Source organism: Eulemur rufifrons, chromosome 20 (assembly GCF_041146395.1).
Source record: "Eulemur rufifrons isolate Redbay chromosome 20, OSU_ERuf_1, whole genome shotgun sequence".
NCBI lineage: Eukaryota > Metazoa > Chordata > Mammalia > Primates > Lemuridae > Eulemur > Eulemur rufifrons.
This window is the reverse complement of record NC_091002.1, coordinates 49,310,205-49,335,153: the sequence shown is the minus strand read 5'-3', so window position 1 is coordinate 49,335,153 and position 24,949 is coordinate 49,310,205. Positions and strand designations below refer to the sequence as shown.

General features: G+C 49.9%; 1 protein-coding gene across 3 annotated transcripts in view; it reads right to left on the bottom strand.

The window, feature by feature from the left end:
- Positions 1-24,949, bottom strand: part of PHACTR3 (phosphatase and actin regulator 3) — a 207,348-nt gene that overhangs the window by 33,703 nt on the left and 148,696 nt on the right. For 2 of the 3 annotated variants that reach the window (XM_069495904.1, XM_069495903.1), the window contains exons 5-7: positions 23,460-23,669; positions 20,743-20,917; positions 19,754-20,001 (exon numbers count right to left, since the gene is read on the bottom strand). In XM_069495904.1, the coding sequence (XP_069352005.1) occupies positions 19,754-20,001; positions 20,743-20,917; positions 23,460-23,669 (633 nt within the window). The remainder of the gene's footprint in view (positions 1-19,753; positions 20,002-20,742; positions 20,918-23,459; positions 23,670-24,949) is intronic. The other variant, XM_069495905.1, reaches the window with a different exon arrangement.

The window sequence follows — 24,949 nt, the reverse complement described above, 5'->3', positions numbered from 1 at the left end:
GGGTTTGCAGCTTTATCAGGGCCTAGATTTAACTCCTGGGGGCTCTAACAAGTATCCAACAGGGTCACTGCCTTACACGAAGCAGACTTTATTTCTTAAGAAAAATGGCTCCCAAAAGAAAGTCAACTCCTAGAGTGTGAGATGGGAATACAAAGAAAGACAATCAGTTAAACAACGTGATAGTTTAGCAGAAGTTTGAGATAAAGTAAGATACAAAAAGTAGAACTCAAGGCTTGAATTCCTAATGCGCACTTGTTTGCCATGTGTTTCAGAAAGAGAGAGGAAAATAATGACTCTGAAGGCCTTTTCAGCAAGGGCACCGGCCTGAATTTAATAGCTTTATACGTGACTGCAGTCCTATGTTTATAGAATCATAAAGATCCTGCTGGCGTCAATTGCATTTTCCAGTTGGTCTTTGCTGCATGTTCTTCTGGGGGAGACTGAACACTGCAGTGACGTTCGTGAACTCAGGAAGTCTCAAAGGTCCCGGCACAAATCCTTCACAAATGTCAAGCGTCTAATACACGGCAAATAGAAACTGCCGTTTTCAAAGGACTATAATATGCTTAAACATATAACTACAGTGCATGTGGTTTAATCTTTTTAGCTTTTGATAAAGTAGGTCTTAAAGCCTATCGCAAATGTCTTAGGCTTGTCATTACAAACATTTAATCATATTTGTTCTTAACGGAGGAAAAGATCCTTTCACTGGAGATCTCGAGATGTAAACGAGAGCTCACTCCATGAGAATCGTGCTGGGAATGGGTCATTCCGATCGGCCTATCAGTGTAGCCCCTCAGAGCACAAGGACATGCAGTGGGGCCACGACAAAACCTTACGGACAGACTGGTCTTCACTAAGGTATCTATTGATTGGGAAATTACCAGGTTTTGCTACTTAAAAGTCAAAAATTTCCAGGAAAATAGCTTACAATGAGGACTTTTCAAGAATTTGAGTGAACCCTGTACGCAATCGACCAAGTCAGTCTGAATGGGTGCGCACTCCCGGAGCACACTGGATGGGAAGTAGAACTGAGAAACGGGGACCCTTCCGTCCACACTGCAGGAAACGAGATCCTCCTTCCCGAACGCCCCGATCACACTTGCTTCCTCCTCCTGCCCTCCGACCTGGAGATCTCACCTGCAGGAGTCTGCCTCCCAGAACGATGGCACCAGCACATAAGAAGTGAGTTAGAGGACGTCTACACCCCAGAGTTCTTGTGAAAGAAACTCGGCACAACCCAGACACCAACGCGAGGGCACTTGTTCAGTCACGTGCAGCTGGTCCCCCTGAATACCGTGAAGCTACTACAAGGGTGGTTGGATGTTACTGACAAAAGATATTCACAATAGATCACTAAGGAGAGCGGGTGATAGAAGAGTATGCATATTATATATGGACGTTTATGCGCACATGAGTATGTGCCCAACTTTGTGAACATATATACTTTTACCATAAATTGGCATAGAAAAGCCAGGAATTGATCATTTTGCTGAATTTTTGCTTTCTGTATTTTTTTCTCCAAAATATAGTTTCCTTATATAAAAATAATTGCTTAGAAAGAATGCTGTCGAGTGACTTCAGAGTAAATGGTGAAAAATCCTCTCCTCCGTAAAAGCAACAAGAAAACTGTCAAAAATGATCAGAATCAACTTTTTCACAACTTTGGAAATTAACCCAATTAAAGAAATGTTTATTCCAGAAAAAGCAGCTGAATTTCAGTGAGGGGGTTTCACCTTTTCGGGGCCCTTGCCCCACTCTCTCCAGCTCCGCCGCAGCCCTGACCCAGAACTGTCCACAGTCGCGGTGGGGACCGGCTGCTGTCAGCCACTGCGGGAACAGAATGGGGCGGGAGCCCTTCAATGTAATCCATGAATATGTACAATTATTACGTATCAATTAAAAAAACCACTCATCCCCAAAATTGTCATCATCGACCCATCTGGCGGTTCCCTGAAGACCCCACGTGCAAGGCCAGCTGTATCCGACTCGGAGCTCACCCAGCGCACAAAGCCTTTTTCTCAGCGATATTTGCAGAAAAGAATACAGTATTGTCTTCCCAAGTACAAGACTTTATCAATAATAAAAATAATACAGTATGGAATTTATGAGAAAATATGAGTCGTAATGGATGAAAATAATAGAACAGAGGTTGGGAAAGAAGAAATAAAAATATACAAAGTTATAAGCCTAAAAGTGAAGTGGTGTGCTATCCCTTGCAGGTAGATAGTGATAAAATAGAGATGTATATTACAAACGCCACGGCAACCAACCACTAGAATGCCAGAATAGAGAGTGACAGCTAATAAGCCAATAGAAGAGATAAAATGAAATAAAAAATACTGAATCAAAAAGAAGGCAGAGGCCGGGCGCGGTGGCTCACGCCTGTAATCCTAGCACTCTGGGAGGCCGAGGTGGGCGGATCGTTTGAGCTCAGGAGTTCGAGACCAGCCTGAGCAAGAGCGAGACCCCATCTCTACTAAAAATAGAAAGAAATTATATGGACAGCTAAAAATATATATAGAAAAAATTAGCCGGGCATGGTGGCGCATGCCTGTAGTCCCAGCTACTCGGGAGGCTGAGACAGGAGGATCCCTTGAGCTCAGGAGTTTGAGGTTGCTGTGAGCTAGGCTGACGCCACGGCACTCACTGTAGCCTGGGCAACAGAGTGAGACTCTGTCTCAAAAAAAAAAAAAAAAAAAAAAAAAAAAAAAAAAAAAAAAAAAAAAAAAAAAAAAGAAGGCAGAAAGAAAGGGAAGAGGAACAAAATCCAGACGGGACAAATAGACAATAAACGGCCAGACGGTAGATTTAAACCTAGTAATGTAATCATATTCAATGTAAATGGTCTGAATATCCTAATTAATAAAGCTTTTCAGAATGGATAAAAAGGACCAAACTATATGCTGCTACAAAACAAGCACTTTCATAGAAACACACAAATAGATTAAAAATAAAATGTTAAAAAGATGCACCATTCTAACACTGATCAATGAAAGCTGAAATGGGTGTATGAATATCAGATAAAGTGGATTTCATCCAAAAGAACCTTATCAGGTGTAAAAAGGGTCCCCTCATGATGACAGAGAGAAAACTTCCTTGGGAGGGCACAACAGTCCTAACGTGCGATGAGCCTCTGAGAGCTTCAAAATACACAAAGAGAAAACTAATATAACTGAGAGACTAAATAAATCCATAGTTACAGTTGGAGCTTTCAAAACTCCTCTTTAAATAATCAATAAAACAAATAGAAAATTGGCAAGGCTACAGAAGACCTGAACAACACTATTAACCAATGTGATCTAAAATTTATAAAACACTTTAGCAAACAACAGAGGATCACAGAGTTTTAGTAAGTACACACACAGCATTTACCAAGATAGAACACATTCTGGGCCATAAAACAAGTATCAATAAATTTCAAAGGGCTCAAGTCATACAAAGTATGTTCTCTGACCAGAGCGAAATTAAATTGGAAACCAATAGCAAGACCTCTAGAAAAATATCCAAATATTTGGAAACTAAATAAAAACTTCTGAATAACCCATCATTCCAAGAAGAAATCAAAGGGGAAATTTGAAAGTATTTTGAAGCAAATGAAAATATATCAAAGTGATGTTAAAGGTAAAATTTACAGCATTAAATACTGGTATTAAAAAAGAAGGGTCTCAATGACATCAGATTTCATCTTAAGAAACTAGAAAAAGAAGAGCAAAGTAAACCAAAAGGAGAAGAAAATAAATAATAAAGCTCAGAGCAGAAACCAAAGAAATTAAAAACAAAAAAATAAAGAAAATCAATGAAAACAAAACCTGGCTCACTGAGAAGATCACTAAAATTGGTGAACACCCTAGCCAAACTGATCAGGAAGAAAAAAATGAAATCAAGATAACACACAAATTACCAATACTGGGAATTGGAGAGGTGAAACTGATATCATCTGACTCTACAGATATTAAAAAAGATATAAGGAAATATTATGAACCAGTTTTTGCTAATAAATTTGACAACTGAAATAAACTGAACACATTTCTTGAAAAAGCACAAACTACCAAAACTTACTCAAGAAAATATATATAACCAGAATAGACCTATATATTAGAGAAAGAGAATTTCTAGCTAAAATCCTTCACACACACATAAACACACACACACACACACACACACACACCCTTTAGACCCAGTTAGATGCACTGATGACTTCTACAAAACATTTATAGAATAAATGATACCAATTTACATAAATAATTTCAGAAAATCAAACACCATAGTTTGAATGTTTGGGTCCTCTCCAAAATTTTTGTTGAAACTTAATCTCCAATTCAATAGGATTAAAAGGGGCCTTTACGAGATGATTCGGTCACGAGGACTTCTCCCTCATGAATGGGATTAAGGCCCTTATAATTAAAAGTTTACCATTATCCACCTCAGTCTCAGGTCATCCACTTGGCTCATTTTTAAGATTAAACTTACCAGAATGGAACTTTATTCATATCCTTTCTAAACACTTTGTTGATATTTTGAGCTGTCTGTATTGTACTGGTTTTATGACAGAACTCATATTTGAAAATAATACGAACTTTTGACTTATATATGATTGTACAAAAATTGCTCTAAAAAAATTTGAAAGATATTCACAAGTCAAAATATGCATTTCAAAGAACAAGGATGTATCTTTACAATAAAAATAAAACAGGAAGTGAAATGTCACAAATATAAACTGTCAAACTTAGTACTTAAGGAAATTGGATATTTCATACTTAATAACCTAATAAAAGAGGGTACAATGGTTCACATCCTTTTGCCAGTATACCTTTTGCCATGTGAAGACATTTAGATAGTGCCATCTATGAAGAATCGAGTCTCACCAGACACTGAACATGCCAGCATCTTCATTTTGGACTTCTTAAGCCCCAGAACTTTAAAAAATAAATATTATTTATAAATCTTATTTATAAAATACTAGTCTGTGGTATTTTGTTACAGAAGCACAAACTAAGATAAAGGGAATACTTTACAACTCTGTGAAGCCAGAATTTACAATGATGGCAAAACCAGAAAATAGTTCAAGAAAACTAAAGACCAATATCCCCCAAGAACAGTGATGTAAAATTCTAAGCAAAACATTGGCACAGCAAATCCAACAACTTATAAAAATGCTAACACATCCTGACCACATGAGGCCTTTAACCCAGGAAGGCAATATTGGTTAATTATTCAAGAATCAAAAATGTAATTCACCAAATTGATAAACTAAAAAAAATCAAAACCTCATAATTACCTCTATACACATAGAAAAGGTATTTGTCAGCCAACAAAAACACTAACAGTCTACCTTGTCACCACCATCACAACCACCTCCTGCAGCCTAGGCCAGAGAGGCACTCGCAGGTATTGATGTTGATCACATACTGAACAGAGACTATACTACTGCACCCACCCAGAATCAAAGCCAACACGTTCTACCCAATTTACACCATACAGCCCATCTGCAGGTGAAAGTCTTTGCCTTTGAAAGCCACTCTATAAAATCTGAAGAGGCAACTGTTTCACCAGATATGCAGATATCAACACAGGGACACAAGAAACATGAAAAGGCAAGGGAACATGATACCACCAAAGAAACACAATTCTCCAAAGAAATGGAATTTAATAATGTCCTAAAAAGAATTCAAAATGACGATCTTAAGGAAACTTAGTGAGATACAAGAGAATACAGACCAACAATTCACTGAAATCAGGAAAACAACTCATTATCCGAATGAGATTCAATAAAGAGACATCATAAAGAACCAGAGAAATCTTAGAGCTGAATAATTCAATGAATGAAATAAAATTACAAACGAGAGCTTCAACAGAAGATTAGATCAAAAAGAAACAATTTCTGAGCTTGAAATAACCAAGCCAGAGGAAAAAAAAGGAAAAAGGATAAAAAAGAGTGAAGAAAGCTTACAGGACTTATAGGACATGATTAAAGTAACAAATATTCGCTTTATGGGATTTACAGGGGAAGGAGAGATAGAGATATGTATAGAAAGCTTATTTAAAAAAATAGCTGAAAACTTCCCAAGTCTTAGGAGAAATATGGACATCCAGAACCATGAAGCTCAAAAGGCCCCAAATAAATTCAGCCCAAAGAAGTCCTCTCCGATGTACATTAAGATCAAACTATTGAAAGTCAAAGATAAAGAGAGATTCTAAAAGGTCTGAGAAAAAAAAAAGCATTAAGTCACATATTAGGGAATCCTCCCTAGATATCAGGAGACTTCTCAGCAGAAACCTGAAAGCCAGGAGAAAATGGGATGTTATATTCAAAGTGCTGAAAGAAAAACCACCTACAGCTATATAAAAAACTATAGAAGTAGCTATACTTAGATAAAACAGAATTTAAGACAAGCCATGGTATGCAAATCTTTCAAATCTCTAGTATGAAGGTTAAAAATCAAAATGGTTAAGAATAGCCATAGCTACAATAAGTTGGTAATAAACATACAATACAAAAAGATGTAAATTAAGGCAACAATCATAAATTGTTGGAGGAGGATACAAGTCTAGAGTATTTGGATGTAAGTTGTTATTTGATTAAAATAGTCTGTATATAATTTTTTAATGTAAGGCCCATGGTAACCACAAAGAAAAAATTATAGCAGATACAGAAATGAGAAAGAAAAAGGAATCAAAGCTTAACAGTACAGAAAACCAACAGCCACAAAGGTAAACAATGACAGAGGAAGAAAGGCACAAAAGACATACAAAATAATTAGAAAACAATGAACAAAATGGCAGGAATAAGTCCTTTCTTATCAGTAATAACCTTGAATGTAAATGGATGAAATTCTCCAATTAAAAGATACAGAGTGGCTGAATGGATGAAAAAAAAATAAGACCCAACTCTATGCTGCCTACAAGAGGATCACTTCACCTGTAAAACACATATAGACTGGAAGTAAAGACACAGAAAGAGATATTCCATGCAAATGAAACCAAAAGAGAGCAGAGGTAGCTACACTTATATCAGATAAGACAGACTTTAAGACAAAAAAAAATGTAAAGCGAGACAAAAAAGGTCATTATATAACGATAAAGGGGTCAATTCAGCAAGAGACATAACAATTGTAGAAATATATGGATCCAACACTGGAGCACCTAAATATATAAAGACAACATAATTAGGTTTAAAGGGAGAGGCAGACCACAATGCAGTAACAGTAGGGACGGACTTCAGCTCCTCACTTGAGCAGTGGGCAGATCACCCAGACAGAAAGCAACACTAGATTTAAACAGGACTTTCATGGACCTACCAGACATTTGCAGAACACTCCATCAACCCCTGCAGAACACACATTGTTCTCAACCGCACATGGAACATTCTTAAGGGCAGATAATATGTTAAAGCCACAAAACAAGTCTTAACAAATTTGAGAAGACTTAAATCATATCAAGTATCTTTTCTGAGGACAATGGTATAAAACTATTAATAGATATCAGTAACAGGAAGAACTTCAGAAATGTTACAAATACATGTAAATGAAACATGCTCCTGAATAAACAACAGGTCAACAAAGAAATAAAAAGGGAAATTTAAAAAGTTTTTGAGACAAGTGAAAATGGAAACACGGCACATTAAAACCTACGGGCTACAGTCAAGGCAGTTGTAAGAAAGAAGTTTAAGCAATAAATGCCTACATCAAAAAAGATGATCCTCACTCTGTATTATACTTCAAGGAACTAGAAAAATAAGCACAAACTCAGCCCAAAATTAGTAAAAGGAAGAAAATAATAGAGTAGAAATAAATGAAATAGAGATTAGAAAAACAATGCAAAAGATCAACAAAACAAAGCGTTGTTTTTGAAGATAAACAAAATTGGCAACTCTTTAGCTAGATCAAAAAGAGAGAAGACTCAAATAAGTGAAATCACAGATGTAAGAAGAGACCTCGCAGCTGATACCACAGAGATGCAGAGGGTCGTAAGAGACTACTGTGAACTATGCCAACTAAACAGATAACCTAGAAGACATGGATAAACACCTGGGCACATCCAACCGACCAAGGTTGAATTATGAAGAAATACAAAATCTTACCAGACCAATACTGAGTGAGGAAACTGAATCAGTAATAAAATGTCTTCCATCAAAGGAAAGTACAGGCCCTTGGTTCTAACGCCAGTCACCAGAATAAAACTCCTCCCTTCCAGTCTAGGTGGGCGGGAAGCAGGGGAGGGACAAAGAGGAGGAGGTGGCGGCAGGTCTCGCACTGAGCTTCTCCCTGGTACCTGGTCTCCAAGGTGTGAAACCTTAACATACGCACCTGTGCTTGTATATGCATAAAACGCACAGGATGCATGAGAAACCGGTAATGTCGGGAGAGACTTTCTATAGAACAGTCTTTAGTTCCTTTTCAATTTATGCCATGTGACTATATTACCTGTTCATAAAAATAAACAAAATCAGTTCAAAAAGTGCTTCTGCTTCTCCCGTGTAGCCTTTTAGCCTCCCTGCCTCCGGGCAATGCTCCGTGAGGTCAGGGCTCCCCGGGACAGGGCTGTTAGGCGATCAGCTCCCCAAGGGAGGTGCAGACAGAACCACCCTCCGACCTCCCAGGTGCTTGCTCCGACCGAAGAACTAGAGCTTGTCCTAGTCCATTTTGCGCTGCTATAACGATACCTGGGATGGGGTAATTTACCATGAACAATAACGTATTGGCTCACAGTTCTGGAGGCCAGAAAGGCCAAGAGCGAGATGCTGGCATCTGGCGAGGGCCTTCTTACTGTGCCGTAGCAGGGCAGAAGGCATCACATGCCAGGAGGGCAAAGAGAGGGTGGGGGCACATGGTCCTTTCATACTAGCATTGATCCCACATATAAAGGCAGAGCCCTCATGGTCTAATCCCTTTTAATACTGTTACAACAGCAATTCAGTTTCAACGTGAGTTTTGGAGGTGACACACATTCAAACCAAAGGAGCCCAATGGGCTCTCCCCTCCCCTCCACCTCCTTGGTAAATTAATGAAAGGGAAAATGAAGTTCATTGAGCTGTGAGCGCCCCCAGGTCGCAGCTGAGAGCAGTGAGCCGGCTGCCTTCCAGCCCAGCCCAGCTCAGAGAAGGATGTTCTCTGGCTCAGCTCCAGACATGATGCACGCTCACTGCAACAGCTCACGCCTAACAGTAGTATTAAGAGGAAAATGAGTCTCCCTTTCCTTGCCCACATCTCGCCTCCAAAAAAAGCTACTGCTGACACTTTCCAGTATCTACTTCCAGACCTATTTCTACACAATTAACAATTTACAGACTCCCACTTCACTGTTTCACCAAAGCGGAATCATACCGTACACAGTACTCCACAGTGCGCCGTCTCCACTCCACAGCTGGCCACGGCTCCAAAGCAGGGAGTGTTCATCTAGCTCTTTCCCCTGAGTAGCTGTAAATGACCCCACAGTGTGAATGTCACATAATCCTGTCATCTATTGAGCTGGGCCACCATGAATGGACATCTAGGTTAGTGCTTGTTTTTGCACTTTTAACCAAAGCTGCAGGAAATGTCCTCATTCCTGTGTTTGCCTGCACACACATGAATATTCTCATCAGGCTGCTCTAGAGGACAGTGGGGATGAAGTTGGCACGGCCCTCACCCTGGGGCGCCAGCCCCACACCAATCCCTAGAAAAGGAAGGATCCTAAGTCAAAGTTGCTGATTACTGCAGGCTTTTCCAGAAGCTCCTTTTGCTACTCTGCCCAATATCACAGGCTACTGCTTCTGGAACCACGGCCTCAGGTGCTTTCTTAGAAAGAAAAAGGGAATGTAAAAGGGGTCATGTATAAATGAGAACATAGGCTAAGCAACTCTGGAGTTAAAATACACTGACCATGAGGCATCTTTTTCTCCATTAGTCTGCATGTTGAATGTTGAAATTCTCCCAAGGCCATAATCACAGAGACACACAAAGTCATAGCTACAAGGATGCGTATCCCCATGTTGCTAATGCAATCATTTCTCAGCCAAACTGCAAGTCTAGACTAGCAATTCTGGAACCTGGAAGGCCCAGGCCATGTAGCTAATGTGCTCAAGGCTTTGGCATTTGAACGGAGGAGGAGGAATAGGTCCCAGGACAGAGGGGAAGTGGCAGAGACAACCCCGCGTGCCTGACCTCTATGCCGGCTCCATATGTGAGAACAGTCCTGGAGCGTGTCTTGCCTGAGCCAGGATGCTGTGAGACCGTCTCCAATCTGTGGGTGAATTTTCCATTTCAGATATTATACTTTTTAAATTCTAGAATTTCCATTTGGCTTTCTTTTATAGTTTCCATTTCTCTGCTAAGATTCTCCATCTGGTCGTTCATTATGATCATCTTGTCCTTTAAGACCCCTGATATATTTGCAATAACTGCAGGTCCATGTGGTTTTGAATATGGTCTTCAGGCAACCCCCTCGCTCCTAAGGTGTGGTCCTTGTGGCATTTCGACATCTGTTGCATACATTGAGGTCTCTCACTCTGCCTGGGCTGAGCCCCCAACTTCTCCCAGCACTCCGGACCCCTAGCATCACCTTTAGCTCTCACACCCACAGGGGATCTCTGCCCACAAAGGCGCATCTCAGCCCTTGGCCAACTGGATGTCCACAGAGCCCTCCACACAGCTCCTCCTTGGCCTACAAGCTGCAGCCGCTTCAGCAGCCCAGACTCCAGTCTCCGCCTTCTCATCTCGGTGAGGCTCCCTCTCTGCCTGGAGACCACCTTGCTGTGCCCCACGGGGAGATGTCCCGGGGAACACCGGACAGTCACCTGTGGGCTCACCCAGGGCCTCCTTGGAGGATAACAGACCCACACTGCCTGCTTCAATGCCTCCAAACAGTCTGGCACATACTGTCCAGTTTCATATGTGGTTTTAACGGGAGGGTAGCTCTATCACTCTGTCATGGCCAGAGGCAGCAGGGCCCGGCCCCTTCCGAAAACAACAGTGGGGCCGGTATAAACGCTGCCACCAGACTCCGAGGGTCTCCAGGGCAGACTCTCCCCACCGTGCCTGACACGTAGTGCACAACGCGCACTTTCTGAATAAATGAGAGTGTGACGATGGACGGGGGTGGGGGGTGGGAAGAGGGGGAGGAGGAGATGGCCTGGCATGAAGGTCGGGACACAGTGAGTAGTGAACTGTGAATGGGCCCTGGGGAGGGGACAAGGTTGCCTTTGGCTCTGCTGAGCTCAGGGGCAGTCGGGGCCTCGGCAGAGACACAGAGGTAGACAAATGGACACGTGTGGCTTTAGTGTCAGAGAGTGCTACAGCCAGAGGAGAACACCTGCGACCCCACATGCAGGAAAGGATGCGAGGCCGGGCGGAGAGAGCACAAAGCCGGCAGGGAAGGAGCCCAGATGCTCAGGCACGTCCACCTTAGAGGCAGGTCCGGGAAGAGCCAGGATGGCAGGGAGGAGGCGGATGCTGTGCCGTGGGCGCCAAGGAGAGGGTAGGTCTGGGGGCACCTGGGCAGAGGGGGCCAGGAGAGGAGGAGATTCCCCTACTAGGGGTCCCGAGGGAAGGAGGCGTCACAGTCCATCACTCTCAACCAGAAAGGGGAGCCGAGTCAGGCCTTCCAGGCTGACAACCTTTCTCCAGGGAAGAAAGCACCTTTTGGTGTGTATTTCAAACGCAAGTGAGCACCACAATTGCAGCAAATGATTCTGTGGAACTCTATAATTACACACCTCCAGGGCTCCCAGAGTCTGGTTTGTGTGAAAAGCGCTGCGTCTGTCACACAGAGAAGAGTGAGGGAGCCTGGCTTCGTCCAGTAGCTGTAAACCAGCAGGAAGCAGGAAGCAGGTGTGAAAACGCCAGGGTTCGTCTGGGACCTGAGTTCGAGCCCAGATCCACCACGTACTGGCCACAGAGCCCAAATCAGCATTTCACCTCCTGGGTGAATCAGTGTCATGGTCTGTGAAATGGGGTCATGGAGTCCAGGTCACGTCACCTCCGAGTTTCTTCTGAGCTTCATCAACTCTGTCATCGCAGAAGACTAAGTGCCAGGCGCCATGCTGAGAATGATACAGAAATAGGCCACTGCACCTGGCACACAGGGACCAGGAATCTGACGGGGAGAAAGCAAGTCCCTCCTTGACACCAAAGAACTGGAGGTAGCCACGTCCACGCAGCCTTGAAAAAGGCGTATGCCCACCCGTGTAATTTACACGCTCACTGGGAAGTTACTTAACATCAACTCGGCGGCAGATCAATTGCACGTGGCCACTAGTGTCCATTCTTCCTGCGAAAAGGTCTTCTTACCCCCTGAATCAGGGCCAGCCTGGGACCTGGTTTTGTCCAAAGAATAGGGTGCGAGTGACAGTAGGGGCCCTACCTGGCTCCTCTCACTTTCACTCTGCAAGGTTTCTCCCGCCCTGGCACCGTTGCCATCATGACCACGAGTTTCAAAATAACACACGTGCGTCAGATTATAAATGTCCTACATGCTGACTACAAAATATAGAGGGTGATCACAGTGAGGGCTGCCATTGTCGAGGGTGGCTATGTGCCACAGAAAGAGACACCTGTCAACTGCACAGAGGGACCTCCACAGACACCGTCAACTGCTCCGCAGTGCCAAGCACCACGCCAGCCACACTGGCAGCCTTGTCCTGTTGAACCGTGACAGTGGCTCCATCAGGTCCTGCAAGGCTTCTGCCCCTAGGGCAGCCTCCTGGGACCTGCAGGGGGACCTGCTCATGTGAGGACAGAGGGGAGGAGGAAGCCAGCAGCAGCCCTTGCCATCTCCCCAGAAGTGCACTGGGGTGATCTCACTTAACTGAGTCGTCAGGTTCTAAGTGATTCTCAAAGAGAAGATTACCACATCCTTTTCTGAGGGGAAACTGGGGCTCCAGGGTTAGGGTTAGGACCAAGCACGCAGAGACCCAAGTGGGTAAACTGTGAGTGGACAGTCAGAGCCCAGCAGCCTCCACTCCTCGGGGGACACACACCCTCACTCCAGGAGTGCGCAGGGCGGGGGAAGAGCACACCCTCCCTGGCTGCAGAGGGTCTGGCGGGGGGAGGGGAACTGGCAAAACACCGATTTGACCTGGAAGTTTGATGGTCACAGGGGAAGGATGTTCTGATTTCTGCATCCAAACAGCGTGGATGACTCGGAGACTACGTGATGTTTCATTACCTACAGGTGAACAGAAGAGCCAGGTGCCACCGGGTTTCGTGGGGAGCAGGGCATGGGCAGGATGCTGTAAAACAAATCAAAGTAGCCTTGCGGATCAGCCTCACGCATGACGCCAGCACGACACACCAGGTGCACGTTCACCTGACGGACCCTTGGCCCTTGACTAGCGTCCCTCTGCAGACGCGAGCAGGCTTGGCTCTCCAGGCACACAGGCGGTGCTCAATAAATACCCTTGAATGGCTATGTGGTCCCTGGTTGATCCTGAGCTGGGCAGAGCCTTGGTGAGCCCAGAGCACGGCACGAGGCCCCGGCCCTTCCCTCCTCTGCGTTTTCTCTTCCAGCCAGGGGCCCTGGCGCCCCACGCCCCAGACCCTGCCCGGTCCCCGTGTCATGCCTGAACTGTGTCCCCTACCCCAGAGTGCACAGTCCACGTCCTGACCCCCCTGTGACTGCACTTGGACGCAGGGCTGTGGGGAGGTAACGGAGTTAAAGGAGGCCGTGAGGGTGGCCCTGCTCTGACAGGACGGGGTCCTGGTAGCGATGCTCTCCCCACGGCCCGCACGCAGAGAATCGGCCACACGAGGACACGAGACGGCGGCGTCTCTGAGCCAAGCTGAGGGGCCTCACCAGAAACCGACTTGCCAACACCTCCATCGCAGCCTCCCGGCCTCCAGGACTGCGAGCACACAAACGTCTGTCACTTCAGGCGCCCCTGTCCTGGTACCAGGACATCCCTGCAGGCCCCAGCCCCTCTCCCTGGGCTGGGCCAGGGCCCCTCATGCCCCTCTCTCCTCACACCTGTGCTCTTTCCAGACCTTTCTAGGTCCCTTCGGCCACAGCAGCTCCTGTGCTGCTGCCCACCGATGACAGCGAGAGCAGCCCACACTTAGCGAGCCCCTGCTGTATGCCAGGCACGGGGTTAAGCCCTTTGAGGCAGGTGCTCGGGTTCATCTTTCCCGTTTTCAGATGATGAGACAGAGACACCAACTCCTCACCCAAGGCCACACAGCCAGCAGGTGAAGGACTTGGACTGCCCCCTGAGGCTTTGCATTGGTGCCTTCTGGACTCCAGCTGTCTTCCTAAAGCGAGCAAACATCTCTCTCCCTGGCCACTCCCCGGGTCTCAGCTGCCCCATAACAATGATGTGACTTTGCTCAGCCTGGCTCCTACGCAGAGCTCAGGAGCATCAGGAGAATGGTGGGTGACACACATGGGCTGCAAAGCTAGAAAGGCCTGGATTCAAAATGGGCAAATTCCTTCCCCTCTTTGCCTTGGTTTCCTCAACTGGGAAAAAAAGGGGGGGGGGGCAATGACAGCACCTGCCCCCCACCCCCAGGTTGCCGTGGGGACCAGGCAACAGAAGGCATGAGAGGTGCTTGCTAAGGTACCCGACGTGAAGTAGGAGCTTTAACAAAAAGAGCAGGCCAGCTTGGCCGTGGTCATCGCTGGGCCTGCCGAGTCCCAGCCGACCCGCTGCTCGGTGCCCGGCAGGAACGGCTGGAGCCTGGCAGCCAGCGCCACGAGTGCCCGGCGCCCGCAGACCAGGCCTCCAGCGCAGCCCGCGTCCCAGTGAGCGTCCACAGCGCCACCTGGTGTCCACGGGCGAAATGGCTGGCAGTCTGAAGCACAGCAAATCCCAGAGCCCCAACTTCCACGAAAAGTCTGTGACCGCCTGAGGTTCCATGAATTCACCGCGGTGACGACTGCGAGTGAGTCCTCCCCTCCCCACAGGCTGCTCCTCTCTTCGCTGAAGCACACACTGCAACCCACTGTCCCCATGGGATTCAAATAGCACGACACAGTTTAGCTTTCCCTTTTCACAAGCGTGTCCACTGGGAAAGGACCCTGGAGCCTGCGAGAGGGTCCCCCTTTCTTTAAACGTGGGCAACACCCGGCACGGCCCAGCCTCGCCTCTCCCCACGCCACAGCTACTGTGTCATCAAACCCTGAGTCACCACGTCCCTGGCGTTGGATTCCAGACAGGGCCCTCTTTTGTCTCGTCAACTTTATGGCGAAAGTCGACTTTTAAAGTTAGCCACGAGCTCCTCGAGGGTGGAGACTGAGTCTCGGTTTTTCTTAGAATCCTTGAGGCCTGGAGCTGGGACATACAGTACTTGTCAAATAAACAGCAAAGTCATTTCGTAAAAAGCTTTAAAAAAATCTATAAAGCACTAAAATTCCTCCTCTACCTTAAATCCCCTCAGTCTAGCTTTCATAGCCTGCACTAGCGCCCCGCTGTGCCTGCCGGAATGCCAGTTCCTGGGCCTCCCCAGGAGGTCAGGCTGTGGTGGAAAATATTAATACGTACAGTTGCTACGCCATGTTGTGCTTTCTTCCTTACTGTTTCATGTCTATTTTATAGTGTACGCAATATATTAACACGGTGCCTCTCATGGGTATAGTTTATAAGTAAATGATGTACAAATACTGAGGGGTTTTTTTGTTGTTTTTTTTTTCCCTACTGGGATGCACGATCAGAAAACTTTGTGAACTTCTCTTTAGATTGTTTTTAAAAACCCACGTGGTCACCCACCCTCCCTGGAGTCCTCTACATAAAGCCCAGCTCCTGAGCGTCACCAAATGTAGAACACACCGTGGGGTTTCTTTTTAGGCTCAAGTAAACATTCCAACTCTCAAGACCATCGTGGACGGGGTCTGACACAGGACGTTTGCAGACACTGCTGCCACAGGGCAGCCCCGGGCAAGTCCTTGCAGCAGGTCCCAGAGCTGTCCCCGCCAGGTGACACAGCGCAGGTGGCAGGGTCAGGCGGTGTGGGAGGCACAGAGATCACCGCCTCCTGGAGCAGTTCCCTGGGCTGGGCCGACAGCCTTCCAGGTATTTACCGCTCACTTATAGTTGTCCCCAAAGCAGATACAATTTGCCCAGAGGTGTCATCCTTTTTTTGCTAGTGGCAACAGTGGCAAGTGATAGGGTTAGTATCCTTAGCCTTCTCAGGTCAGCTGCCATCTGAAAGTACTGGACAGTCAGAACCTCATGTCGCCCCTTTGGCTGTGCCACCAAAACTGCTCAGTGTCAGGTCCCTCCCTGCACACCCCGGGCACCAGGGGCTCCACGCAGCTTTCCCTCCCTGTGAGTGCCAACTCTGTGTGTCTCTGTGACTTCACCCACCCGGCAAACTCTTACTCATTCCTTAAAACCCCAATGGTGCCTCTCCTGCCCTGCCCTTGACCACCTGCAGGCCGTGTCACAAGTGGTGTCCTTCCCACCTGCTCCTGCTTGTAAGCCCGAGAACTCCCCCAACGCAGGAATGGGATCTTGTCAAAAATGCCTGTCCCCAGTCTCTCTGGGGATGAGGTAAGATGTGCTCACTGTAAACCCTCTAACAGCACAGAGAGGTAGCAATAGAACATTTTCTAAACGTCACAGATTGCCCACAATCCCTTCTGTTGTAAAGAGTTGGGGGGATTTCCCCTGGGCGCCCTCTCCTCCCCTTCCCATCAAGGGGCAGACAGGTCCCGCAGAGAACGCGGAGGGAAGGGGAATCAGGACATCATTGCTGACGCGGTCTCCAATCAAGAATCAGCACATAGAAGGTGTGTAAACCTGCTGCGTTATTTCCAGGATTTTATCCCAGAGATGCATTCACACAAGTGTCTGACGCAAAGCAGGCTAGACAGATGTGGCCTCGTGTGTCTGGGTGCAACATCGCAGGCACACACGCAGAACTCTCTCCCCACGCACACACCCTACCCGACAGCCAGGCACACCTGCGGCAGATGCCCTCGGCCGAGGGCTGCGCTGGCCTTTGCTCCCCACCCCTCTGAGGGCTCCGTCCGCACACTCAGGCGCCTCCTCTCCCTGGTGCCCTGTGTGCTCGCCAACAGTCGCTTGTCTCTTCTCAGACCTGCTTAGGCCAGCAGCACCTGTACTCTCTTACTTTGTAAAGAGTGCAAAGTAAACGTAATCCTTAGAAGTCACTTAGACATCAGAGGATGTACAGCAGGTGTGGTTTATTCCAGGACCTGGGGCTCCCATCCTTGCCCAAAGGGGCACATAAATGTGCATTAGTTTTTCACTTTTCGCATTCACATTTTAAAGTTGAAACAAAATGTTTAACCCGTGTATATATCACTTTTATGTTTCAAGTTTTAATCAGCTGTTTTAATTAATGAAAATATAATCGGTTGGTCCCGATCACACCAGGTGAGAGAATTTCAACCTTCTCTCACGCATCCGTTCTTCTTCCTCACAGAGTACGGTTGGGCAGGAGTGTCTCTATGTGGGTTTATTTTAAAAAGATAATGAAAGTGGGATCATTCTCGAGTTCTCTTTGCCACCTTGCAACATACCCTGGCTGCATTTCACGCCCAAGAGCTTGCACGCTCAGCGCAATGTCCGCACGAGGCTCCGCCACGGACACAGACCACGGCCGACTCCACTGGCCCTCGCTGATCGCTGCTTCAAGCATTTCCAGTTTTCCTACCACGAGTAACACCCGTGAGCATCCCTGGACTCTGCTTCCCAGCCACAAGCAGTCCCTCCCCAGGGACACTGCGCAACGTCTGAAGACATTTGGGTCGTACGACTGGGGCCGGGGGTGCTAGTGGCATCTAGTGGGTGGGGGCCAGGGAGGCTGCTAAACATTCTACAGGACACAGGACAGCCCCCACAGCGATTAGTTTTCTGGCCCCAAACGTTAATTGTAGCAAGACTGAGCCACCCTAGTGCGTACAAACCGTTATGCACGAGTGCTAGGTGCCTGGGGCACAGTCCTGGAAGCAAAGCTGCTGAGCGGAGCACGTGCCCTGAAAACCTGGACAGCTGTCGGTTTGCAGCTCCGCCCACGTGTACGAGCGTGCACAGCCCTGGTCGCCCTGAAGCACAACACACCTGGTCTAGGACAGGTGGCCCACGGCAGGTGCCCCCCAGAGGCCTTCCCGAGGCTTTTCTTTCCTGACCAACGTGAAGGACACCATCAGCCTGTCCCGGCACACAGGGCACCAAGCAATTAGTTCTTGTCCCCATCCCTTGCTAAGCGGACAAAGCAAAATCGCGGCCAGTCACACAAACATACCGATTGCACGTCCAGACGGAGAATAGATGTGCCCGTGGGCTGCAGGGGCATCGGCTCTTGCCAATGGACGAACCAGAGGAGGGAACGAGGAGCACCATGAAGCGGCTGTGGACTGTCCACAGACTGGAGCCACAGCCCGCTTGGACCCCGGCAGGTGTCTCTCTGCTGACCTGTGGCAGCTGCCTGGCTCTTCCTGTCCCTGCCTGCTCCCGACATGGGTGCCGAAGAGGCGGGGTACCACCATCACCACGACAGTGGGAGCACGTGCTGAGCACAGACGGGACTGTGATAAACAGCCTTTTACAAGTGGTATAACTGAGGCACAGAGAGGTCAAGAAACATGTCCGAGGTCACAGAGCTAGAAAGGAATGTGTGAGGGCAATCTCTACACGGTAAGCCCGGGGAGGAGGCCCACGCAGGTGCACAGACAGCCCTCACCCGAGAACACCAACGCCATGGACCGAGTGTCCCCCCCGCCCCGGAACTCACACGTTGAACCCTGACCCCCAGGGCGATGTGTTTGGAGGTGGGGCCCTGGGAGCTGCGGAGCTCGTGAGGGTGGAGCCCTCTCCAACGGGATTAGTGCCGCGTCAAAGGGCCCCAGAGAGCTCCATCTCCCCTCCTGCCACGCGGGTGGCCACGAGAAGGCGCCATCTGTGAGTAGGGGCGGGCCCTCGCCAGACCCGCGTCTGCTGTCTGACACGGGACTTCTCCGTCTCTAGAACTGGGAGAGGTAAGTCTGTGCTGTCACGAGACAGCCAGTCTACGGCATTTTGCTACGGCAGCCCGAAGGGTGGGACACACCCGGTGAGGTGGCTCAAGCCTATGGTCCCCGCACTTTGGGAGGCCGAGGCAGGAAGATCACTTGAGGCCAGGAGTTCGAGACCAGCCTAAGCAACGTAGCAAGACCCCGTCTCTACCAAAGACAGAAAAAGTATCAGGGCATGGTGGCGCATGGCTGTAGTCCCAGCTACTCGGGAGGATCGCTTGAGCCCAGAGGAGGTCTGCAGCCCTCCCTCTCCCTGAGACTCGAGGGCAGGATGGAGCCACTACTCTGACACGGATGACACACGGGCACAAACGTGGAGCTGGACTCCAAGGGCCTTGTGGGCGTCTGGTCCAGAACACGCTCGCACTGTGTCTCCTTCGCACGTTTCTGAGAAGGCCACCTGGGCCCGGTGCATCAGGCACTCTCCCCTCCCCCGGCCCCTCATCTCGCTTTTTTTAAATGAGAATTTTCTGGCACACCTTCCAAACACCGGGCATCTGCATACCGCCTACATATTTCGCCACATGTCCTCAGGGATGACATTCCCAAGACACTTGCTGTACCACGTCTATGTTTTTTTTCAAATACATGCGAAAACTCACATATAAAACGATTTCACTCGGGCACCTCCTCCAGCCACACGGTGAGCCCGGCCGCGTGCGCCCCCAGAGGGCTTTTCTGGGGATGAGTCTCCCGCGCCTGTTCTCTCCAGCGCAGCCCTCGCCCCGTCCCTCCCATGCTGGTGGCAGAAACGCCAGCCCTCCACGGGGAGCCCTGGGGTGCGGATCCGCCCCTTCCTCACCAGAGATGATGGAGTCGTTCAGCGCCTCCTCGTCCTGGTACAAGAGCAAGTCGTCCTTGAGCTCGGAATTCCCGATCAGGTTCTCCTTGTTCTCCTCGGACTCCTTGGCTGCCGTCCGCTTGCTCTCGGGGGCCCCGTCGGCGCCCCAGGCCTCCTCCCGCTCCCGGCCCCGCTCCATGCTGGACGTCCGGGACAGACGGGCGTCCGCCCGCTTCTTCGGAGACGCTTTGCTTTCCCGGCCCTGGAAACTGGATGGGAAAGACGGTCGGGTCAGACGCTACCCCTCACCCAGAAACCCCGCAACGCTGACCTCAGGGCTCATGACAAATGTCGCGAAGGTGCCCCGAGGACGTGAGGCTTCTCGGCTCTGTCCCCGCCGAGCTAGAAGGGGCACCAGCACGTGGCTGTTGGAAGGAGCTGAAAACACAACACGTGATAAATCTGCCCAAGGCGGTGCCAGCGCGACCCTGCTCTGACCACCTCCGACCACGGCCTCCGCGGGAACCACACGGGCGCTGTGTCTGATATTCCGCCAGTCCGTACGTGCCTTGTCACCCACTGTGCCTCCAACAATCCACTGTTCCGTCACAGAACTGAGCCCCACGTGACCCAGAACGAAAGAGCATGGCCACCTGGCACTCTGCCCGGGGAAAGACGCAAAGCCCTGAGTCCCGGGACGAGGCAGGACAGCCGCTTCGCTCCCGCCCTCTCCTGGGAGCTCCCGCCCCACCCCATCCTGAGGGGATCACGCAGGGGCTGGGGGGCCGGGCTCCCCCCTGGAACGTGGGCACCAAGGCCAGCCACGTAATCTGCAGAGCCCGTGCAAAATGAAACGTGGGTTCCTTGTTCAAAGATCATTAAGAATTCCAAGGTGGAGACAGCAGAGCGGGAGAGCCGGCCTCGCCCTGGGCGGCCGCAGGGGTGTCGCACCGTCAGGTCAGCCCTGGGGGACTGGAGGCAGCGGTGTCCACCTCGGGGCAGGGCCTCACCTGTCCTGGCGGTGCTTGGTGGCCAGCGCCCTGTGCAGCTCCTCGATGACGCGGCTGGGGGGCAGCGGCCGGTGGACGGTGGTGAGATGCGGAGAGCCCGTGGGCGTGCAGAGCTGTCCTCGGAGCGGAGGGTCGGCGCTCTTCACGCCGGAGCCTTGGAAGAGCGCGGCTTGGCCTGGGCGCGGGAGGAACCGACAAGAACGTAACTCTCAGGAGTGGGGACAAAGGGCCTCCCTGAGACACAGGCCCATGGACAGAGAGGACATCCCACCCCCGGCCAGGTGTCCCTAACTCACACGACATGCCAGGCCAGGGTCCCTGCTCCCAGGGAGAGGAGACCAGGGCGTGTCCCTGTCCGTTCCACTCGCCCACCCGACAGCAACACCAGCACCTTCCCTCAGAGGTCGTCAGAAACAGACATTTCAGGAAAGGCTAGAAATGTGGTCTACAAACCAGGAAACAGGCCCTCACCAGACACCAAATCTGCCTGCACCCTAATCTCGGACTTCCAGCCCTCAGAACTGTGAAAAGTAGATTCCTGTTGTTTCCAAGCCCCCCAGTCCGTGGTATTTTGTTGTAGCAGCCCAGGCGGACGAACACACGCGTGGCCCCATCTCAGGCAAGAAAGGCCTCAGGTGGCGGAGACTCATTGTGCACCTGTGTCTCCGCCTGCAGGTTAAGCCCAGGTGAGGGGGGCCTTTGCCCTCTCTGCTGCCATCTGGTGTTCACATGCAGAAGAAAACATTTTCCCCAAAAGAAAAGGAAAAAGACGACCAGAGAAAATTAAGACAAAGTCACCAAAACGTGGTCTCAGCAGTAAGAAATCCAGGCCAAGGTCATGACCACCCCCTCCCACCCACTCCTAGTTCAGTCTCCATGTTCACTGGTGCGAGAATGTCCCCTGATGTCCTCGCCACCGAGGGCAGGGTGGCCGTCAGAGGTGCTGACGGGCAGTCTGGGGACAGAACACCAGAATTTGGGGTGAGCAAAGGGCGGAGTCACAGCAGAGACCTGTGCAGTCCGAGGTCTGACCTTTCCAGGCACAGGGGACACGGAAAACTCTCCAGGCTACTCAGTTACTGGGGGTCGGGAACAAATTATACATCAACCAGAATAAAATGGGGTGGATGGTGATTAATAAAATGGATTTTAAATTGTCCCAGGTTTCAACAGATGAAAATGGAAATTATCACAATGATGGTAACAAAATGCAAAATAGTATAGTTTTGCCTGAAAACTTTTACCCTAATCTGTGTGGTCATTCATGCCACCCCTAAACTGAGTATGCTGACTCATCTCTGGAGAAGTAGAAGGCTGCAGATAGAGGGTTCAGAACATTCCTGCCTTTGTTCCATCACACTGTCTCTCGCACTTGCTGAGCACCTGCTGTGTGCCGGATACTCCGCCCGCACTTGGGTTTGGTGGTGAACACGATGTGGCCAGCTGTCATGGGGCTACCGTACGGGCACAGTGCCAGGCAGATAATCCTACAGACAGGTGTATTTGGTTCCTTGGGCTGCTGTGACAAATGACCACAAACTGGGCAGCTTAAAACAACAGGACTGTCCCGATTCTAGAGGCCAAAGTGGAAACCAAAACGTGGGCAGGGTTGGTTTCCTCTGGGCCGGAAACCGCCCCAGGCCTCTCCCAGCCTCTGCTGGCTGCCAGGCGGTCCCTGGTGCTCCTCGGCCTGTGGCTGCCTCACTCCAATCCCTGCCTCGGTCTCCACGTCACCTCGTGTCCTTCTGTGGCTCTTACGATGACATTCTCACTGGATTTAGGGCCCACTCTAACCAGCACAAGCTCATCTCGATCTTTAACTTAGTGCAATCTAAAAAGACCCTTAATTCCAGATAAGGTCACATTCTGCGGTTCCAGGTAGCTGTGAATTTTGGGGGACACTAATTCAGCCCACTGCACATGGCGGATGCCGGGAAGAGGAGGCGCATGGTGCCATGAGGCTGGAGGGCGGGGCAGGCTCCCCGAAGGAGGAACGGCTTGGGCTGAGGTTCCAAGTTGCCGCATGGAGCAAGGAGGAAGAACGTTTCCAGCCGCAGCAGGATGAGACATATTCAAGCTTGAAAATGAAATCTCTCTTCTTCCTGGCATTACTCGGCCAGTGAGGCCAAACTACAGAAGCACGTGACTCTGGGGGGGGTCTCTGTTCAGCGGTGCTCCCCCATTTGCCCCCCACCAGAAGGCTGCTGTTCACTGCTGGCTCTGCAGGCTGGACAGCGAATCAGCAGGAGAGTCCAGCAGAGGGAGGGCAGGGCGGTGAGTGCAGGGGCAGGAGACTGACCGACTCAGAGAGAGGCAGAAAGAGGACAGACAGACACGTGAACATCCAGACAGAGGGAGAGAAAGTCCCCATCCTGGGGCTGGTTGTGCCCCTTGCGTTCAGGCTCTGGAAGACACCCCCTGTGACTCCTGCAGAGAGACCACCCTGCTTGCCTGAGGCAGGCTGAGCAGTCTGCTCCTGACAACCAAGCGCCTTGCTGAGAACTGTTGCCTGGGCCTGCCCAGAGCCGCAGTCACAGAAGCAAAGGGAGAAGGTGTCCAAGCAAGCCCAGCTGAAGGTACGGACGGATGGACGGATGGATGAGTGGATGGATGGATAAATGGATGAACAGATGGATGGATGGATGAACAGATGGATGGATGGATGAATAGATGGAGAGAGAGAGGGAAGAGGATGGATGGGATACATGGGGACCCACCTGTGACATTCTTTGCGGTTTTGGCACCGGCCTTGGGTGGCGGGGTGGGCAGCAGTGGGGGGCTGGGCAGCTGGCCCGCGGATCTCTCCAGAGGTCTGAGAGGACTGTCCAGGGAGTCAGACCCCGCTAAGGCTTGGGAGAGCTCATCGGTGGCGGGCAGAAGGCTGCCAGCATCTGCTTCTTCACCACTGGATGCAGATGGCATCTTGGCTGTTGCAAAGGCAAAGCAGAGTGTTCACAAAACATGTTCCCTCTGACCGCGGTGGCCGTGAGTGAGCAAAGCAAGAGGGGCAATGGCGGGGTGGGCCCCTGACCCCGGCACAGGACGAGGAGCAGGCACCTCCCATGTGGACTTGACTTCCTGCAAGTTCAGCTACCAAGAGAGCCATCGGGCGCAGGGTGGGGGTGGAGGGTGAGGTCGTTTCCAGAGCAAGACTGGTTCCATTCCTTTTCCACATGACAAGTGTGTCCCCAGGCTCCCAACCCCACCTGGGAGCGGTGGCCACCATGCCAGATTTTCCAGTCAGATACACCCAAGCTCGAGTCACCTCTGCACTCACCCTGGGACCTTGTTTAAGTTACTGACTCTCCCTGGGCCTCCATTTACTCACGTACGGCGTCACCTTAACCGTTGCCCTTCACAGGGTTATTGCGGGGTTTAAACAAGCAGCGGCAGTGGGCGGTGTTCCTGGCACACCGTGCGCCCTCACATCTAGCGGCTCTCGTTCTTACGAGTCTGGTTTTCAGCAGCCCCGCCCCGCGCATGCCAGCCCGGACGAGGGGCAGGGAGGATGGACTCAGAGGAAGGGCAGGTGCAGGAGCCCTCACCTCCCTCTCTGCAGCCAACTGTCCAGCCTCCTCTGCCCCCACCCACCCCTCCACGCCCCCCACCCATCAACTGTCCCCTTCTCCCTGCCCGGCTCAGGTTCCAGCCTCTGTCATTCAACAACAATCTCACCAACACCCCTCAAGCCCCATGCCTGGCTTCCTTTGCACCCCTCCACCCCCACCTTAGCAAGCTTCCCAGGGGACACTAAATGCAAATACTGAAGGTCCACGTATCCCGTATCAGTAGCCATCGTTAGTTTTGTTCCTTTACTGCCCATGCTGGGAGTTCCAAACTCTCAGGCCCGGCCCTTTCTTGTGCCAAGTTCATGGGAGGGGAGTCTGTACTCCGAAGGGCTGGCCCTCGTCACCGCAGATGAACGAAACCTCAGAAAGCAAATGCCCCACCCAGCACAGCCCCACCCAGCACAGCCACACTGCACAGGGCACACTCGCCCAGATCCCAAGAACCACCACTGCAGTCGGCTTGTGTGCTTGTGTCCTGCAAGGATACCCACGTGAAAACGCTGTGTTTTTTATTTTCTTATTAGTAAACTCTCCTCAAAAATGTTATTCATTAAAGGTTTTTTTTTTTTTTTTTAAGAATTCTAGACTCTGAGACTATCATTATGTCCTCTGAACTGTAACCGATAACATCTGAGTCT